At 44.8% G+C, this 20687-nt stretch overlaps 1 protein-coding gene across 2 annotated transcripts in view; it reads left to right on the top strand.

Moving 5' to 3' along the window:
* The window catches only part of LOC147684141 (cytochrome P450 2J2-like), a 177799-nt gene that overhangs the window by 104421 nt on the left and 52691 nt on the right, over positions 1–20687 (top strand). For both annotated transcript variants that reach the window (XM_086944531.1, XM_086944532.1), the window contains exons 6-7: positions 2594–2735; positions 8462–8649. In XM_086944531.1, coding sequence (XP_086800657.1) covers positions 2594–2735; positions 8462–8649 — 330 coding nt within the window. The remainder of the gene's footprint in view (positions 1–2593; positions 2736–8461; positions 8650–20687) is intronic.

The following is a 20687-nucleotide window of genomic DNA, read 5'->3' as shown; positions in this document are numbered from 1 at the left end:
GCCCCAACCGAAATCTTCAGTCAGGGTGACCCCCAAGTATACAAAGGTTTTCACCCTTTCGAGCGGGACGCCATTTAATACCGGGTTAGGGCGAGTTCGCTTTGGGGGATGAAAGATCATAAACTTCGTCTTTGCTACGTTTACCTCCAATCCCCTCAGAGCGCAAAAGGATACAAAACCATCCAGGACTCTCTGGATACCTGATGATGTTCGAGACAACAGCAGGGTGTCGTCTGCGAACATCAGAGCAGGTACCCGGTCAGTGGCCAACCAAGGAGCATCGCTGTTCCTGACCCTTTCCAGTTCACCCACCAGGCCATTTATATGAAGACTAAAGAGCGTCGGAGCCAGGGCACAGCCCTGGCGTACGCCTCTGGTCACGGGGAAGCGGGCTGATAATTCCCCGTTCTTCTCACATCTCACCTTGGCATAGTTCCCTGCATGGAAGCGCATCAGGACATCTAGCAGATAGGGCGGGAGGTCTAGTTCTTTCAGTACCCTCCATAAGCTTTCCCTGGGGACAAGGTTGAAGGCAGCCCGCAGATCTACGAAGACAAGGTAGAGGCTGCCACCCTCTACTGTTGTTGTCTCCCAGAAAAGCACCTGCAACCTACAAATTTGGTCCAGGGTCGAAATTCCAGCTCTGAAGCCGGCCTGTAGGGTAGTCAATATTTTTGGGTCCTCCATCCACCCCAGCAATCTGTCCAGAAGGACTCGGCCCATTAGCTTCTGTGAAGTATCCAGGAGACTTATCGGCCGGTAGTTTGATGGCACTAAGGGGCAGCCCTTCTTGAAGATTGGCACAATCTCGGCTCCTGCCCAGGTGTCCGGTAACTTGGCTCCCCAGAGGACAGCATTGAATAGAACAGCCAAGTACGGCACCCAGATTTTTGGCTGGGAGCAGAAAAGATCTCCTGGTAGTCAATCTAGGCCTGGGGCTTTGTTAGGTAGTTGCCTATTGATCGCCGATTCCACCTCTTTAACTGAGATGCTCTCGGTGTCTCCAGGGCCCTCCCTTTCCTTGGCATCCCGCTGACCTAACGAATAGTCCAAGTCCGAGGCCCCCCGCAGTCGATACTCGGGGGGGGGGGGTCTGGGGCTCGGGACATCCGGAGGGCATCATCTGTCACCGCTATCTCTGCCCCATTTAGGTGTTCACTAGTGTCAGTGTCAGTAGTGTCAGCATTTTATAAATGTTTCAAAACAATATAGTACAATGCAGTGAGTAACAAGGGGTCGAAACTGAGATACCATTTAAAAGTTACATCTGTAATGTATATATTATTGAGCATTGGGGTGAGTCTGAATAGGCAGCAACAAATTGCTGTGGGGGAAAAACTGTGAAATAAGAGCCTAATTATTTATTTTTACCAGTCATTTCCTCGGATGGCTGGAGCCACAGGCGCCCCACTCACTTTCTCCTGCTGCCCAGGATTCATTGCACAGCCTCAGTGATAGCTTGAAGAGAGGACTAAGGAGGATGATGAAGAGAAGGAAGGCCAAGAATGGATAGAGGGGAGGACGTTAACAGGAATGGTTTGATTTTTTTTGCCTGAGCTGCCTGTGGTTCACGGTCTGGCCCTGTAGAATCCATCCCACACCCAATGCTGGTTTTTCATTTCTATGAAGATTAGTCCGAAATGATTTTCAGGATAGGGTTATGAGCCCCTGGGACTACTAGTCCAAAGAAGTGGGCCAGAGCAAAACTCCTAACACCACTGGTTTTTAGTAACAGTTAATCACTGCAATTTTAAAGGATCGTGCAAAAATGAGGGGAATTAAATGTAAAAGTAGATCCAGTACTTGTATAGCGCACGAATCACCCCAAAAGGGGTATCTCAGTGCTGGGGGCCATTGGGAAGATTAGGCGAGCTATTGCCCAGAGTCGCATGGTGCTGGACAGACCCCTGCCACCGGAGCCAGAGATCGAACCGTGATCCCCAGCGTCTATCGTCAGTCGCCCTGGCCGCTTTGCCACACCTCTCCCCACGAATTACGCTTCTCCACTGGATCAAATTGTAACACCATAGGTAAACTACAATTGTAGTATCTATAAGGACTATTAACTCTATACATTTTACCTGGCTTGTAGAAGTTGGGGTAAGTAAATTTGAATAGCTTGTTCTAGGAAAATTCCTTGAAGATTTTTGTTAATTTTTTTGTTGTTGTAGTAATCGCGGTTTGGCAGTATATATTGTCATTTTTCTTTTACTCAAATGTGAATCTCACTTAAAAAAGTATTTGAGGATACAGGCATTGAGGTAAAAATGGCATTGAAATGTTGTATTTGAACAAGTCTCCTGCTAGTATTTCACAAAACATTTTATGTAAACTGCACGCTTGAATAAAATACGTTATCTAAAGCCAATAAAATAGTTACAGAATATTTTGCAACTGCTTTCTGTACTTCATCTTATGCTTATGAACTCTAATTTAATGCTTTAGGTTTCAGTACAATACACATTCTATTAAGTAGGACTGATTTTCCATTCATCATTTGAATTCATGCTGAATGCAATTCTGCTTTATTTTCAATTATAGTGATGTTGTAATGCATTCAACTGCTAAACTTGCTTCTTATCCTCACAATCAGGACACTGGAGATGCCAACTCTACTTTCGACCAAGACAACTTGGAACGAATTTTACGTGACCTGTTTGAGGCTGGAATTGAGACCACAACAACTACCCTTCGATGGGCAATCCTTCACATGATCACTCAACCAGACATCCAAGGTGAGGGCCTTGTAGTGTCCACACTCTTATGCCTCTTGATGTTGAATGCTTAGATTACTTTCCACTAATCCTTATTAAACCCGATCGCCTACTTTGGGAAGGTATGGCTCCACCCCAAAATAGACATATGTTTTGTCCCAGATCTAAACTCCTCATCCCAGTGTTTGTATGTTCCTCATTGTTGTCTCATAGATCTGAAGTACCCCTTGATGCTTCAACTTCCAGTACAATGCTATACAATACATTTGTAGAGTGCACAGCTATGGCCAAAGAAGTGACCTGGCATTGGCGGAAAGAGCACCTTCAACTACAGTGATCCTAAATTACGTCAAAGAGTAGTGTTTTGAGGCACTTTCAGAAAAAAACAGCTTCATTCGAGCTACTTTTCAGACTGAGAGGGAGGGCATTCCACGACTTCAAGGCAAGGAAAACAAATGATGTACCACCTCTTCTGGCCTTGTGAATGCGAGGGAATTTATGACGTTTCAGATCATTGGACCCCAGTGATCTTGACTGGGCATAGGGTTTGAAGTGGCGCCTGTGGTAAAGGAGACGTTGTTGGGTGTTTCAGGTTTTAAGCTATAGACACCTTGCCCTCACTCACCTAGTGGGCGTGAGAAATGTTAGCAATTTGATGAGGAAGAGCAGATACAGAGCAATGAGTATCACTGACATGTAATCTAGACTCCCCCCGCCCTCTTCTTTGTATCTGCTTACCGCAATGTTGAGACAATAGTACTGAAACACAAACAATACAGTACTGACATCATTACAGTGAAACAACTGTGTTCTATTGTGCCAGATACAATTAGTTAAATGTTATTGAGACTTCCTAAGGGACTGACACCCTACCATATGCCTGTGGATGCATTTCATTTTAGCACTTAATAAATAGCTATAATAATGTTCTGCAAATGTCTAACCAAAAAGCCCTCCATATGTCACTCAAGAGGCTGCTGCTCTTTGGAACAGCCCAGCACCATTTTTGTTTTTTGGTAAGTGTCCCATTGACCAAAGGATATGTATCTCAGTGTGTTGACCAATCCCCCACAGAAAGTGATAATCCTTTCTTAGAACTTACTTTTAGTGACCAGTGTATCGCAGGGTCACCTTCTGCCGCATGTGTTGACCCTATTTTTGGATTCATTGTCCACCAATCAGTAGTGACAGGACTTGGTGTTTCTCATTTGCTCCCCCACCACTTGTCAGTTTTGCCAGTTGTATTGATTTTTAAAGCTCGGTTCTTCGTTTTTTTTTTCTTTAACTAAGTTGCATTTAGACCAACAAGTAGATTCTTTGATCATGTTTTTTGGATTTAACACCAACCAAAATCCTTCAACAAGTATAAGGATGAAAGAGTCAGACATTTACAACTGCCTTTAGGATTGCCAAAATGCCTTGTTTGCTACCTACTGAACTTTAGAGTAGCAACTGGCAAACCCTGGTGGAGCCCTTTTTTGAGGGGCACTACAAGTGATTGATCACCTTTACAAGATACATGGGCTTGATTTAAGGTTTGCCAGATCGTACTCTATTTATCAGGGTGCCAGAGGACATTACCTCTGCCATCCTGACAGCCTACTCTCAGTCAAATGTGAGATAACCTACAGACCAGAATATATCTCTGTACCATGAAGAGGACCATTGTCACAGTTGTTCTTGTCAAGGTACAATACATTTGGTAGAGGGCTGTCATTGCTTTTGACTGCAGTCAACCACACTTTGTCTATTTCTTTTCAGAAACAAACTCCTAAAGTGTCAGTTTGTTTCTAGGGACATTAGAGAAATCAAATTAACTTTTGGCAGCTGAAAGATCTGAGCAGCTAATAGTGCCTTCCTGTTTGTATGCACTTCCGCAGTAGTGTTGCCACTCCTGATCAATGCAACTTGTCCAACAATGTGCTATACAAAATATATTGGGAGAACATGATGACTGTATGTTCACTTAAGTCGACTGTATGTTCACTTAAGTCAGACAACATGTGACTATGCACAGCAAGTTATCTTCCTGGGTCTTTGCAAGGTTCCATAACAGAGGAGTCAAATTGACTTTTCCCTTTGTGTTTGGCCTATAGCCTCACCATTGGATCACAAAATATGGCTGCAAATATATTCCATTTCAGTATGAACCTGAATCTTGCTGCCACATTTGGACCATTTGTGCAGTTATCTCAAGATTAATCTGCAATATATGAAACCTTGCCAACAGTAGGAATGTTACTCCCACATCTGTCCATCATGCTATCACAATGGTGAGTCAGCACTAAGTTGAACTTCTTTTATTTTAGTAGAAAGTTATGCTGTCTTGGTATTGCACATGCACCTAATGTGAAGAAGGATGATTAGCTCACAAAACGAGTGTGGTTCAGCCCACTTGTGAGGTCTCATACTCCATGTAGATGGGCAATGGGCCCAGCCAAGGTGGTTGTAGCCATTTGCCACTAGAGTACAGAAGTATGTCTTCCTGAGACTCTACACATCTGGCCAAGTACATCCATTCCACACTTGACTTTCAAGGAAGTGTGCATGAGCAATCAAAGGCCTCCCAGGCAAGTTGCGTCGGGGCAAGAGCTCAGAACTCAACATTCAGTCAATAGAAAGAATAACGTATTGTCCAGTCCAGTGATTATCTTTTGAATTAAAAGAAGGTACTTTATTCTGATAGCATAAAGCAATACTTCACGGAGCAATGAAGGGAATTCGACACAAGGTTGTGATCCTATTTAGAAGAGCTCTCATATTTGGCAGATCTGGCTTTTGTTGGCAGGGTGCAAACAGTATTCTGGAATGGCAGATGTGGCATCCAAGCCAATCTTAATATAATAGATGTCTTTAGCCTGCAGGCTGATCAGAGCTCAGACCTCTGCAGCAATGAGGCATTCTAACTCAAACAGTGGTAAGGCTGCATTAGTCTTTCATTCAGGGCAGACTCCCAATCACACCCAATGCTTCCTTCTTGCAGACATTCAAAATGTTGTTCACAACAAGAGCCATTGAGGGATACGGGGGGAACCTCTTCCACACAAAAATAGGTGTGCCTGCCTGCGCTTCATTGTAATCCATCCCTGGTAATACAGCAGTTCTTTGCGGAGACGGAGGAACTGCCCCACCGGGAGGTTGCCTCAGAGGGCCTTGGGGTGGTAGCTTTCATACAATAAGAGACTGTTCCTATCAGTGGGTTTTCTGTAGTTGGTGGTGAATATTGCCCCATTTTAGATAGAGATTGATAGGTCAAGAAAGGGGATGATGTTGTCTGATTTAGTGCTTGTACATTTCCGTAATGGGTCAAGAGTGTTGACCCAATCGCAAAAAGCTGCACACCATTCTATGTCACCACTCCAAAAGACCAGTATGCCATTGATGTAGAGACGCCACACTAGCAAATTGTATACTCAGTATGGCTGCCATTAAGTCCTGACGCAAATGCTGGGTTACACTCTATGCCCCCATGTCACTCAGATCCCCTGAGCAGACGTGCTGACATTTTAAATACAGAAACAGGGTTACCGCCTCCCACCAGCATTTGAGTAGCAGAGGGCAGGTAATACGCTGCGATTCCTGAGAGGCTCATGTGAGTATTTTCTATTCTGCATCCACCACGAAAGAGGTATGTCTTTACCACAACCACTGAGTGTTCATTTCAAACCATATCACTCACAGTTAATCCTCTTCAAACCGCACTCCATGCCAATGAGGCCCCCTATACGTCTATGCGTTTGTGTGTCACACTATCTTGGTTGGCGTTGTTACTCACATCGGGGTAACTTTTTGACTGGAACATTCACAGCTAGTCTGTTTTCAGTGAACCACACCACCGATCACGGCTCCCACGCCATTTTTAGATGTCACTTTCGTATCCCCTGCGTGTGTCATTGTGCCCTGACCATGTTCCACTTACTTATAATTGCGGGCACAGGTGTCCAGTATGTGTACGCCAGCATGCTGTCCATGGCTATCTCTTTCACTCATTTTATGTGTGTTGAGGTGCCACCAGTAATAACTGCAATCGATGCAACTATGGGGACAGATGTGCAGTGAGTAAGATCACTGCATTAGCCGGTTTCCGGCGAGTGGGGAATAAATTTGCTAGCATGCCTCTCCCTTTTAAGACACATCTCTTTCCTTATGCTGAGATTCATTACCAGCATCTTGATTCACTACTCATTCTGACACAAATGTAGTGCATGAATCAAAACGCATGATGTGTCTAATACGGTCAATACACTTCCACTGACTCTGAGAGCTTTATCTCTTGATACTCTCTTGAGGCCTCACTTAATATAATGGTTCTATTCTAATGGGCTAGAAGATGTGCCAGATGATTACCAGTTTTTTTTCCAGAGCCTCTGGCATTCACTGGTTGAAAGCAGACATCCCAATGTTAAAAGGATATCACCAGGTAGAATTGGGCTCTCTTTGATTACAGCATGCACATTCCATTTGGGTCAACTTCAATGAGAGGATTGTCCTTATTGAACCTCTCAGGTTGTCCTTTTTGACATCCCAGAGGAGATGCTTTTAGTCCCTACTGAGAAGCCAAGGCACATTTCTTCCATTCAGCCATCTGTAGAAGAGGGCGTGTCTTCTCTGGTTGGATTAGGCAACAAGTAACCACCACAATGCACCATCCCCACAGTGTTCTGCCATTGCCGGGGCAACAAAACCAGAGGTGCTCTTCAGGTCTTTGGCAACTTCGTGTGACCCATGAGGTAGGTCCGACCATGGAGATGCGGTGGCTCGTCGCTATCCTGCTCCCCCTTTGCGGCGCTTGATCACACGACCGGCAGTCATGAAACAAACAGCAGATGATATCCTTTGATTACACTGTGCGCTTATCCTGCTAACCCTCATTATCCCCTCCCCCTACACAACTGTTCTCCTTTTCTCTCCCTCACATGCCGTTGGGTGTCCAGAGTTTCCTCTGCCCCCATTATACGAGCTCGATTGCGTTCGTTAGTTCATGACGTGGCTTTCTCTTATGGTTACCTCATCTATGTTAAGGAACTGTTCATATGTGTTTCCATCCCCAGATCTCTATTTTTGTACATTTGTATCCTATACCTCAAGATCAATTGTTTACTCATGTATACAAAATATAAATCTTTCTTTAACTTAAATAAAGCTTACTGACATAAATATATATATATTGCCAAATATATTACAAATGTTTAGCAACCCGAAAAACAGTTAGTATTTTGTTCTCTTCTATATCTCTTACATTTTAAAGAAAGCCTTTATGTCATTAAACCTAGTAAAAACATTCAACCATAGTGCTCTACAATGGGTAGTATGGATCATTGAGTGAAAAAATGAGGGCAAAATGCTGCTCTAGAATTAACCATGGGGGTACAAAAGGGGGTGGTGATGGACGGAGCATCTGAACTAATCAAACACTCACACCCAGTCAACAGATCTGGGTTTAATCCATCACCGTTCTTTAGCCCACTCTGCCACCCCAGTTCAGACATGGCCATATGCAAATCAGTCTGACCCTGTGCCTCATGGGAACAGTCCAGCCCGAAATGCCAAGCCATGCCTTCCCTGGACCGGAAACAAGCTTCCTAGGACCGTTTTCTGGCATTACAGCCGTCTTCAGCCAGGCTTGCTTGAATTAACCATGGACACATTCTTGTAACTTTTATGCTTTTTTTTGTCTGGCCAATCATAATTTATCCTAAAGTGCTTATTCATTTTTCTGACAGTAAATTATAATTGTCTGTCCCCAGAGAAAGTCCAGAAGGAATTGGATGCTGTCCTTGGAGAAAAGGAGACAGTCCAATATGAGGACCGGAAGAGGCTTCCATACACTAATGCTGTGATTCATGAAATTCAACGCATTAGCAGCGTTCAATCAGTCGGTGTCAGTAGGCAGCTTTTGAAGGACACTTCTTTGGAAGGATTCCACCTGAAAAAGGTACAACCCTACTCATGCAGGCAGAGCAGCTGCCCTAATTGTCCCATCCCACATGTCATTTTACTCTCTTAGTTCAGTCTAATACAGTTCTGAGTGCACCTGGCATGTGAGTAGAATTGGAGGTATCCCGAATCCCAAGGGACTTCACAATTTTTTTAATTACATGATTGAAAGAGTTGAGATACTTACTGGTTATGAGCAACCTTGCATGGATCTTATTTGAAGAAAAATTGGGTTTGTGTCACTTGGATAGAGGAAGTTGGCACACCTCTTTTGTTTGATGGTATTTGGTCAGCTGGTCACCATTCATCTTCATTATCTAAACTCTGTAGGCCCACAGCCATAGCTTCGAACCTTGGAAAGGAGGAACCAGGTTCAAGTCCTCACATCAGCTCAACATTGAAGTGGGGACTCAACCATGCTTACTCAGCTTGTCAGAATAATGTTTTTCTATTTTGCTGATATTTGAAAACTCCCAGAAAGTATGTCCTGATTTTAGCTTTATAGAGCACTAACCATAATTTCAATGTCAAAAAGACCCCCCCCCCGTTTTGTTCATTTACTGCAGTATCATCTGTTCAGTTTTATAGGTTTTATTCTATCATGGAGTCATTCGGTTTGCCACAAATTTGTCATTAAGGCAGAATGTTAGCACGCTAGTTGTTCATTATAACACTGAAGGGAAGCTGCAGTGGAACACTGGGGAACATATTCGCAGCATGCTGCTGGTTTTAGAAGTACATGTTTCACTCACCAATGCATACCAGAATTCTTTTCTGAAACTAATGAGGATGATATCTGAGAATTTATAGAAAATGCATCGCCATTTTAGCTTTTTAAACACTAAGCATAATTTCTGCGACGAATGGACACCCTCATTTTGTTTATGTCTGAAGGAAATGCTTTCAGCTGTTCAGTTTTGATTCCATGAAAGTGGCGCTCAGGTGTGTCATGCCTTTGTCATAAACACAAATGCTAGCACTCTTAGGGGGACCATTATGATGGCGGGCGGAGGCACCACCGCGGTGCTGGCGGAAAATGCATTTTTTTTCCGCACACCAGCAGCGGTCCTCACGCCCGCCATATTAGTATGGTAAAACATAGCCCATTTCTGGTCCGGCGCGGTGCGACGCAAACCGCCGTAAAATGCACCCGCCACCGCGGTGGTGTGAGCCAATAGAGACCCACCGCCGTGTGGGATGACGTCCCGACCGCCGTACAAATCAGGATGCCCAAACAGCCAGTCCCACCGCAGCGGAGAAACCGCCCAACCAGAGACGGCGGAAGCTCGACAGCAGAGCGCGAAACTAGATTCCCGGTCCCCTCCGCCCGGTCACGACCACAATGGATCCAGCTCTACACGTCTTCCTGGTGCTGTACCTAATACACTACCAGCAACTCATGCAACGTTGCGGACGCCGCCGCAGGTACGCTATAACACAACTCTGCACACAACAACAACACATTACCCATGTGCAGATATAGGGTTCCTGTCCATACCAGACACCCTGGTGGGGACAGGAACACATATGTCCTACCTGTCACAAAAACACCCCTCCACATCCAGGTCACCCATCTACCGCGAAGTAATGTCCCGGTCACGGCACCGCAGGGGTGAAGACGCAGGGAAACATGCACACAATGCAGAAGGCAGGGCCAGTGCCAGGCATGGACAGTCCACAGAGATCACAGGGCCACACCTCCACCCTCCACACACTAGGCCCCCCAACATGAAAGGACATGCCATGTGCCCCTCCTGTGCTCCCCCATGCACAATAACCAGCCAGGTGAACCCACACCCTGCACCACACACTAAACAACTAGGGAGACATCCTCAGCAGGTGTGGCTGCAGAGGAACACACAGCATAGAAGCACAGGGGGCCAGGGCAATTCACACACGACGACAACACCAGACTCATGGCAAGAACACTGAGTCCAAGCACAAAATGAGAACACACACTGGGGCACGCGAGACGCCGCTCTGGATTAAAACCATCCGGGGTACATTATGGAACATTCATGACATCACAGGAAGTGGCATCATAAGCGGAGACCGCAACGCAACGCCACTTGCCAGAACCCTTTCCTGGCCATCTTTGCTGCCAACATTTGGATTGTCTGCACACTGGGGGCCCGCGCTGCTGAGAGCGCCTGCATCTGAGGCTGCCCATCCTTGCACCTGGTCCCCCCCGCCGCTGCTCATTACATCTTCTGCGGCCGCCGAGCGGGGGGACTACAGCGCCCATAATTCCCGGCAGGGACAGCCCCGCCCAACCACGCCCTTTCCCACACCCGGAGGTGCACAAAACACCGGTCCTCCCTCGCAGGAGCGGGAGACCGCAATGCAACGCCACTTGCCAGAACCCTTTCCTGGCCATCTTTGCTGCCAACATTTGGATTGTCTGCACACTGGGGACCCGCGCTGCTGAGAGCGCCTGCATCTGAGGCTGCCCATCCTTGCACCTGGTCCCCCCCGCCGCCGCTCATTACATCTTCTGCGGCCGCCAAGCGGGGGGACTACAGCGCCCATAATTCCCGGCAGGGACAGCCCCGCCCACCTACGCCCTTTCCTGCGCCCGGAGGCGCACAAAACACCGGTCCTTCCTCCACGTCGCGGGACGCGCGCGGGCGGTGCCGAGCGAAGCCTGGGCAAAGGGCGGGCCCTCTGTGGCCAGAGGAGGCCAGGCCGGGCCCGGTCTCTTTCACCCTTGGTTGGAATATCAGAGTCTCCGCAAACGAAGGTACCTTGAACGTTCGGTACTAACATTTAGTGATTCACTGCCACATTGTTCCTGGCTGCTTGTACTATCAATGTGCCAGAGCTCACAACGCAAGCTAGTACCAGAGTGTTTTCGATTATGTCCCCAAGGGGTGCCAAGGGCGTTAAGGGAAGGAAATCTCTAGCGGGAGGGTCCTTGAGGGGCACCATCGATCAGTACATTACAAGGGCGGCCTCAGCGCTGGAACAAGAGATTGCCAACGCTGAGCGCTGTCTCTCTACAAAACTCCAGAATAAGCGCTCCTCGCTAGGGCTACTCCAACAAGCCACCACTCCTAATTCGACCAACGGGAAGGAAAAATCTACAAATAGCAACATATTAGCGTCCCCTCTCTAATCCTTGATGCCACAACAATATCTGAGCCCAGTAGATCCCATAGCAACAGGAATTCTAGTACAGATCTTGTGCTAGAAATAATCCCCGAAGAATCCCTGATACTTCATCCTTTAATGTCTAACCCAAAGAACAACCCTCAAACCCTATTACCACCTAACAGGCCCACACTAAAGAGAAAGAGGGGGGAAACAGTCATAAAGGGAGGCAGGCTAAACTACCTAACACTTCCTGGCATCCCCCGACTATCCATAGTACAGGAACTGGGAAAACAGCTCCAGGTCAGTCATCGACCCCGCCCTCCCTAAACCAACACCTAAACCGAGACCTAATGGGGAATATCGAGGTCCTAGTAAAATCCCTTCTATTGCCCCTTGTAGAAAGGGTCAAAAGGTTAGCAACTCATTTGGGGTCAATAGAGGAAGCCATCACTACAAACACAACTTTACTAAAGGGTCTAGCAGAAGACAATAGAAAACTAACACTAACAGTAAAATCTGGGACGCATAATGCAAGCACAGGGAATAAAACACTAAAACCGATACATCCATTACCGGAAAAAACACCGGCCCCTACCAAGACAATGAGTGACCAAAAAACATCTAAAACACCCACCGCGAAAGGATCTGTTGAACACCAAAGCAACCTATTGGATATATATGGAAAAAGTGATAGGGCGAAGTTAAATTAACAGGAATTCAAAAGGTTCCAATGTACGGATTGACCTGCCCCCAGAAGCAGCCCCCTTTGTTGCGATACTGACAGGGGTTCCGGAGATAAAAACAGGGAAAACTGAAGGGTATTCGGACCTTAAAAACAAAGTAATATACTGGTTAGGGAATAACAGACCCTTAACTCCCAACATTAATGGGGAAATTTTAAACGTGAGAAGGCTTGGTTGGGTAGGACAGAGGCCCAAAGACACGCAGGGCGATGTGATAATTATCTACTTCAGGGACCACAGAGTCATCTCGTACCTTAACGACTGGTATCATGAGAGCGGAGGGGAGGAGATCAGGATACATGACCTGAGTTACTTTTATCCTAGGTCATTATTACCCCAGCAATCAAGGTCAATCAACCCACATCACAACACCTCGAGGGGCTCAATCTTCAAAATCCAGACCTCAAACAGATTTTCTGCCCTTACCGGTCTGGATGGGGTAGATGGACTCACCAACGTACACCCTACGACATCATGTGTATTAAACACAATGGACTCTCTAAATACTTCCAAGGGCCCATTACCAAGTATGCCAGACTCAAGAAGTCCCAGGATTGTTGGAGACAGGGTAGGCACACCAGGGGAGGGAGAGACTGAACAGATCAATATAATCAGTACACCTAAGATAGTACCCTCCTCAACGAATTCCAAATTACTATCTGAAGCTGATAAAAGGAATTCAACATTAGACATCTGTAGAAATTACTCCAGGAAGTCCAGAAAGTATTCAGAGAAGTTTAATTACAGAGACAGCTTGAACAACCACCTTCAGCATTACACCAGTAAGATCTGAGTACCAGGTCACACATAGAATGTAGAGATAGGAATGTACAATAACAATTCTAATAAGGAATTCTATACTTAACATGGAATACTACTACTTAACATGGAAATAAAAAAAGTAGTCACCGTTGTCTGTAGTGAAGCGAAGAACAGGAAATATCTCACATTCAAGTCTCTCAATGTCTGGTTTCTTCTTCCTTTTTTAAAAAAAAAAAAAATATGATAAACGTTAAATATATGTGGAAATAGAGATTATTGTTGAAAGCGGAGTACTTTGTAGTTAAAACGAGAAGAAGAAACGATCAAAATCGCTTAAGGAGGTCAAAAATACGATCGTAGCTTCGTTGCTATGGGAACGAAGAAATAATCACAACAAAGATGGCCGCTAAGACGCATACGTAGAGACGTGATGCGTGGTGACGTAGTATTGGAGTGTTGTGCTCTTTCGTTGCAGGTCGGCGTTGAGAGGCACGGGAAGCAGCGCGCAGCGCGCGTTCGGTAAGCTCACAGTATTTTTTTTAAAGATGCAGAAATAGTGCAGTCAGCTCAGCGCGCGTTCGGCAACCTTCAAATTTCAAACAACGCAATGCGATAACACAGCAGCACAACACGGGAAAAATGTCAAAAAAAAAAATTGTAGTCAAGCAGAAAGTGTCACACAAGCAGCACTCGACAGCAAAGAGTTAATTAGAAATGGTTATCCAAATAAAGAGGTTCATCAAAAAAAACGAAGAGAGAATAAGAAAAAAACAACTCCCGCTGGTGCAATCAAAGCACTTGACACTTTAAACAGCCGCTGGTGCGATCTACATACACATTAAACGTGGAAAGTATAAAATACCTGGATAAATTTGAGCTGCAAAGACGAACGCTGTCAGTTACTCAAAACTTCCTCATAATACAAAACACGAGGTTTTTCTTCTTCTTAGGATTGCTGGGTCATAAATCCCGATCGTCGCCAAATTTATGTAGAAATTACTCCAGGAAGTCCAGAAAGTATTCAGAGAAGTTTAATTACAGAGACAGCTTGAACAACCACCTTCAGCATTACACCAGTAAGATCTGAGTACCAGGTCACACATAGAATGTAGAGATAGGAATGTACAATAACAATTCTAATAAGGAATTCTATACTTAACATGGAATACTACTACTTAACATGGAATACTACAACATCATCTTCAGGAACGTAGCTGGGCTTCAGAATAAACTTAAGAATACTAACTGGAGTAAAGAAGCAATATCACATAACATTATTGCTCTACAGGAAACATGGCTATGTACTCCAGTCCAATTGCTGGGTTATAAAACCTACTTTTCAAAAGCCATCCCATCAGTATCTGGAAGAGCTAAGGGGGGCCTGATAACATTTATATCTAATACCCTCCCCTTTGACAAAATCGAAGTCCTTAAGCTAGGTACCAATTATCAGGTTTTAAAACTCCCACCATCTCTGTCATTATAAATTTCTATAATAACTTGAACACGTCAGAATTAACTGATGTTTTAAATGAGATTTCCTTTTTACTCAGGACTTACCCCAGAAACATATTAAAGAATCGGTAACATTATTATGGGGCGGTGACTTTAATTTGACTTTGTGCAAAGATAGCGGCTCGAAAACATGTGGTATTGAGGATGAGGGCGGGAACAACCCGACACACTTCTCGCACACGACTGGCGGAGACCACATGAACGAAATAATGGTAGCTACAAATCTGGGTTTTGCAAACGGAATAGCCAACCCACCGGTACCTTTTTCTAGAACTTTTAATGGAAGGGGTGCTAATAGCATAATTGACTTTATACTCATCTCAAAAACTATCATTCCAAGATTAGGCACATTTGAAAGAATAATGAATGCAGTTAGCGACCACTTTCCAAATTTATTTTCAACGAGCAGTTTCCCCGCTATGGCAGAGAAAGCTTATTGGAATATTCTGGACCAGCAATCTCTTCAATTAGATAAACTAAATGGCTTCTCACTGAAATAGGGTAAGATTGAAAACTCATTAATGACCAATGTATTAAGGAAAGCTCTCCCCATGGTCTTTGCCTGTTTAGATCCGTCTACTACCCCAGAGTTGGTATTGTCCAACTATGAGATCATCACTAAAATCATAAGAGATGAATTGCTATGTAAAAAGAAATCAAAAGGGCCCGTAAGGGAGAGTTGGTTTAACACAGACTGTACAAAAGCCTATACAAAATTAAAGTTAGCTCTAACAGAGGAAACAAGGCGTAGAAACGAAATAGTGGAATTAAGGAAAAGATACAAGTTAGCCCTAAAAAATCGTAAAACACAGATTAAGGACAATTTATGGAACCAACTACATGAGAGCTGCTTCTTGAAATATAATATCACCTTTTGGAGGATAGTTAAATCTCCTTTTCTTTGTGACGGATATGATTCCCCGAAGCTGGAAGTGGCGATAGGCGCCACCGAGTGGGTTGAACACTTTTCAAACATCTTTAGAAACGACCATGACAGCCTATCAGGCACAGCAGAGTGCTTGAAGCAAGTCAACTACTCATTACAGTTAAAAATCACACATAAAGAAGTCATCAGTGCCCTTAAAAAATCAAAATCTGGCAAAGCACCAGGTCCGGATGGGGTCCCGGCAGACCTTTTTAAATATAACTTAGACCTGTGGTCTCCTATTTTAACAAGGGTATTTGAAGCAGCAATCAGCACAGGACCCATTGAGTCATGGTCCACGTCCATTCTGGTTCCAATTTTTAAAAAGGGCGACCGTCAAAGCCCGGCCTGCTATCGGCCTATATCACTTTTGGATTCCCTCGGTAAAACCGTTGGACAAATCTTTTTAGACCGTCTCCAGATCTGGGCCACTGACAATAAGATACTATCGGATTTACAATATGGGTTCAGAGAAGGCCTTGGCACGGTTGACCAGGCTGTGAACTACTAATAGGGAAGTATGTCTCAGCGAAGGGAGGAGCCCTGCACATGGTCTATGTAGACCTAACCGCAGCCTTCGACTATGTTAGTCACTCAAAGCTGTGGGCGATAATTTTAGACATGGGGGTAGATCCCCAGTTGGTGAACTTCCTAAGAGAGCTTTACTCAGATGCATCTGCCAGGGTAAGATATGGGGTTGAGGGAGAGCTGACCAAGCCATTTAGCATAGAGAGGAGGGTCAGACAGGGGTGTGTTCTGGCCCCCTTTCTATTCACACTGTATACTAACGGGCTAGAGCACGAGATGGTCAAAGAGAGCCAAGATTTACCATCAATACGGCGTCGTCCTATACCGGCACTTTTATACGCCGATGACGCCGTTATTCTGGCCAGAACTCCAGTCAGCTACAACGCTCGCTTAACACATACTGTAAATGTATGCATTCCCTGAATCTTAAAATTAACATAAAAAAGACATTCACAATGCATATTGGTCCGGGAACAAATAAAACAAAAAGCAAAGCTATATTTGGTAACAACTCAAGCCTAGAGACCACAACTTCTTACCCATATTTAGGGGTCCTAATAGACAAGAAGATAAACTGGGTACAGGCAATTCAAGTCAGGAAGTTATCCTTTTTAAGAACTGCGAAAGCGCTGGTGGCTTTTGCTTAAAAGCTAGGCAAGAGATCGCCCGAAGAGATGCATCAGTGTTGCCAGTTATGGTTCAGGGCTATGGGGTTACTTAAATACTGAAGCATTACAGAAGGTAGAGAACTTCTTTATTAGATACCTTTTGTAAGTTCCCCAAAGCACAACGACATATGGCTGTCACCTAGAATTAGGACTGGACCACATAGCCGACATTATAAAGATCCAGCCCATAATGCTATGGCAGCGCATCTGGACCACTGAACAGTGTGAGTTAACCCGTTACCTCAGAGAGGAATGTATGCTACTTGATAACAGTCAAAAGATCAGATGGTTAGCTTACGTAAAGTCCTTTTTTAATGATTTAGGCCTGCAGAGATATTTTACCCACCCAGCCACTATCTTTGAAATACCCAGAAAAATGCTAAAAAGGATCTCTCTTCTTCATCTGGGCGCCCTCTCGAATGACTGAAGAAATAGGAAAGCGTTCAGTCCAACATCTGCTGATCATCCAAACCACCTTCTCGATCCAGCCATATCTGAAGTACAATTTAACCCAATTTGAGAAATTTTGGCTTACTCGACTCAGACTAACCATATTTCACAGGTTGGTCTCGTTTCTCAAGCAGAACGACTGGACTAGGAATCTGCCACCATGTCCGTGTGACAATAACTCCCCACAATCTTCAATCCACGTCTCCCTGTTCTGTAAATTTTACGAGGCTCCACGCAGACGATGGATTGTTCCGTTATTGAGAAAATTGGGAATTCGAACCTGTCGACCAGCATTCCTAGCACTCCTGATGTTAGAAAATGAACTATATGCTAAATCCATTGCCTGCTTTTTAAAATTCTGTGTAAATTATCGCCCTAATCTTAATTAATTAATGCTTGTTGCATTTTTTTAACCATACAATGTATTCTTCTTTTTTAAAATGATTTTAACTGGAACCATGTTAAATTTGTACTTTTATGTTTTTTTCGTATAATGAACACCGAATAAAGACTTTTGACTGGCTGACACACAGCCTGCCAAGTCATACAGACATACCCCACACTGACACACAGCCACATACACAGACCACATGCAAGCAGCAATGGAGGACAACACATAGGAAACATAAAGTGAGGTGCACACAAATGGAAGGCCAAGGAGCTAACCACCAAGCATGTGTACATCACATGCAAGAGAAGGAACATATAACAATACCCTCAGCCCATCAGATCACACATGGCTGGCACAGTGAGTGAAGTCAAACCACAGTCACCTCAGTGCAACAACTCAGGGAGACAGCTAGGCAACCCATGTATAGGCACAGGGTTGAAAGGAAGAATATGATGTAAAACAGTGAACAGCCACACATCTGTATCCAACTACTTGACAGGGGTATGTCAGCAGCACAACACACAGGGCCCATTGCAACACTCCATGACTGTCAAACACAAGTAGGAAAATGTACACATACCCCCCCCCCATCACACCTGTAGCACACAACACCAGTGTCAAACACACAGAAGGGTGCAAATAATGTCCAGTCAATATACTGACAAACAATCACACTCCAAGGGGGTATCCACAGACAACACACACAGACTGGGATGCCTGAACCAATGTTTGCACAAAAACAACAGCCAAACACATAACCAAATAAAAACACACACAGAAACTCCAACAAGGCCAGACATGACCAGTGCATCAAACCTTTGAGAAGGCAATGGGAGCACAGACAGAACATGAGTACACAACCTTATCAGTCAGGAACAATGCACAGACAACATACCACAACACAGACAAGAAGTGCATCATCAAAAAACAATCATGGACACAATCTGGGAGAAATGGGCCTACAATGACACACAGACAGACATACCACACCACCCATCAAGTCAACATTGTTTCATAGTGTACCACATACCTGCGCATGCACAAGAATGACAAGAGATAGCTCAAATATGAGAGGAGAAAACAGCAAGGACACACCTAAGAGAAGCACAGGAACTAGAATAGTCCTAAGTTCATGTGACAGACACACAAGTAAGGCACACCACACTGGCAACACACATATGAATGAAACACACCACACCAACACAACACACACACTGACATGCAAATAGAACACCACACACAGAGCATCTGTCATCAGCAAGGGACAACACAGCCCAAACACTGCACACAGCCACATCAAACACACAACAGATGCACATGCCAATAAATCACATTGCAAACACAGCAGGACATCAAGGGATGCACACTGGGCAAGGACAAGGCAACATACACTCACAACACTGCATGCACACCAAGCAGTATGTGCACACCAAACATACCAGTTCCACACAGATATGAGTGACACACCATGAACACCCATAACAACAATCAAAACAGCACACAAACAACACAACACGCAGGAAGTTAAGCAGTACCTCAGCAAACACACATACAGCTAACCCAACACCCACAGATGCACAAGCCTGGGACCCCAAAGTGGAAACAACATGACCAGAGGACTGTGCAGCACAAACAGTTGAACTGCATTTGAGCAACCATGACTGCAAAACAGTACAAATAAATCACATATAACAAATTGGGAAAATGTCCTGAGTGGCTCCTGTGCACAGATCTGCACCACAAAGCACAGTGTTACAAATGAAGTGTTGGGGAGGCACACACACAGGCAACCCAAGGGGACAGATGACATGAAAGTGAAGTGCTGTGTATGGCAGGAGTGTACCATACACAAATAGATGGAGTGCAGACTCACAATGGGTAGGCATCTGAAGCACAGATAGGGGATGGTATGACACCACACACCACATGCCATACTGGAGGCAATAAAGACCCATTTGACAGCAATGCATGAGAAAACACACCCACAATGTCAGTGTGGCTGAGCAGGTCTGCACAGTGACCACAAACAGTATCAAGACACATGGCTGATCAACAAAACACAATACTGACATGCCAGTCACACACTCTGCATACTCACAATTGCCACCAACATCAAGTAGGAGTCAGCCAGAACTGCAAGGACACACCAACACACTGCTCAGTGCACAACATACAACTCACACATGTGAACACAATCAAAATCACAGGGCTGAACAATCAGACAAACGGGCGCTCAACTCCTGGGTGACACATGTGTGTAGTTGACATTGCAGGGGCACACACACACCAACACTCACGACAAAGTCACCCCCTTCACCCTGCACACTTCTTGACCACCCAAGTACACACATTGAAAGTAACCCATGTGACTAGGATGACTACCCTTCACAAGATGACCATACACCTACACTGCTGGGCACACTTAAAGTAAGATCACACATACATGATTTCCCTGGCCAGCCTGTCTGCAATCCTGTGGATAGAATCCCACTCTGTGCTGGCAGTGCCTCCAAACCTGACATGTGTACAATATAGCTAACATGAAGAAAGAATGATAATGATAACAGTATTTCATCTTAAACCACCATCATTGCACCCACAAGCTTCAGAGTCAGGAAGAACTAAAGTCTCTGTCACCCCTGTAAAAACTAGAAAAAGTGAGACAACCCAATTGCAATGTTGAAGTGGCATACAGAGCATGTGTCACAGTAAACCCTACCCACACAGAAAACACTTTAATCAGTAAGGACACTGACAAAACAGACAGCAGGAGCAACTGTCTTTATACACATATTGCACTGATAGGCACCAATATTAGACAAGAGCAAGGCCAGTGGACAGCACAAAGTGCAGAGTAGTTACATGAGATCCTGCACAGGCAAGTCGCAAACAGCAGTGAACAACAAGGCCAGTGGCCAGTCCAATGCGCAGAGTAAGTACATGAGAAGCTGCACAGGCAAG

The sequence above is a fragment of the Lissotriton vulgaris genome, chromosome 11 (assembly GCF_964263255.1).
Source record: "Lissotriton vulgaris chromosome 11, aLisVul1.2, whole genome shotgun sequence".
Lineage (NCBI taxonomy): Eukaryota > Metazoa > Chordata > Amphibia > Caudata > Salamandridae > Lissotriton > Lissotriton vulgaris.
This window is presented reverse-complemented; position numbering and strand designations above follow the sequence as displayed.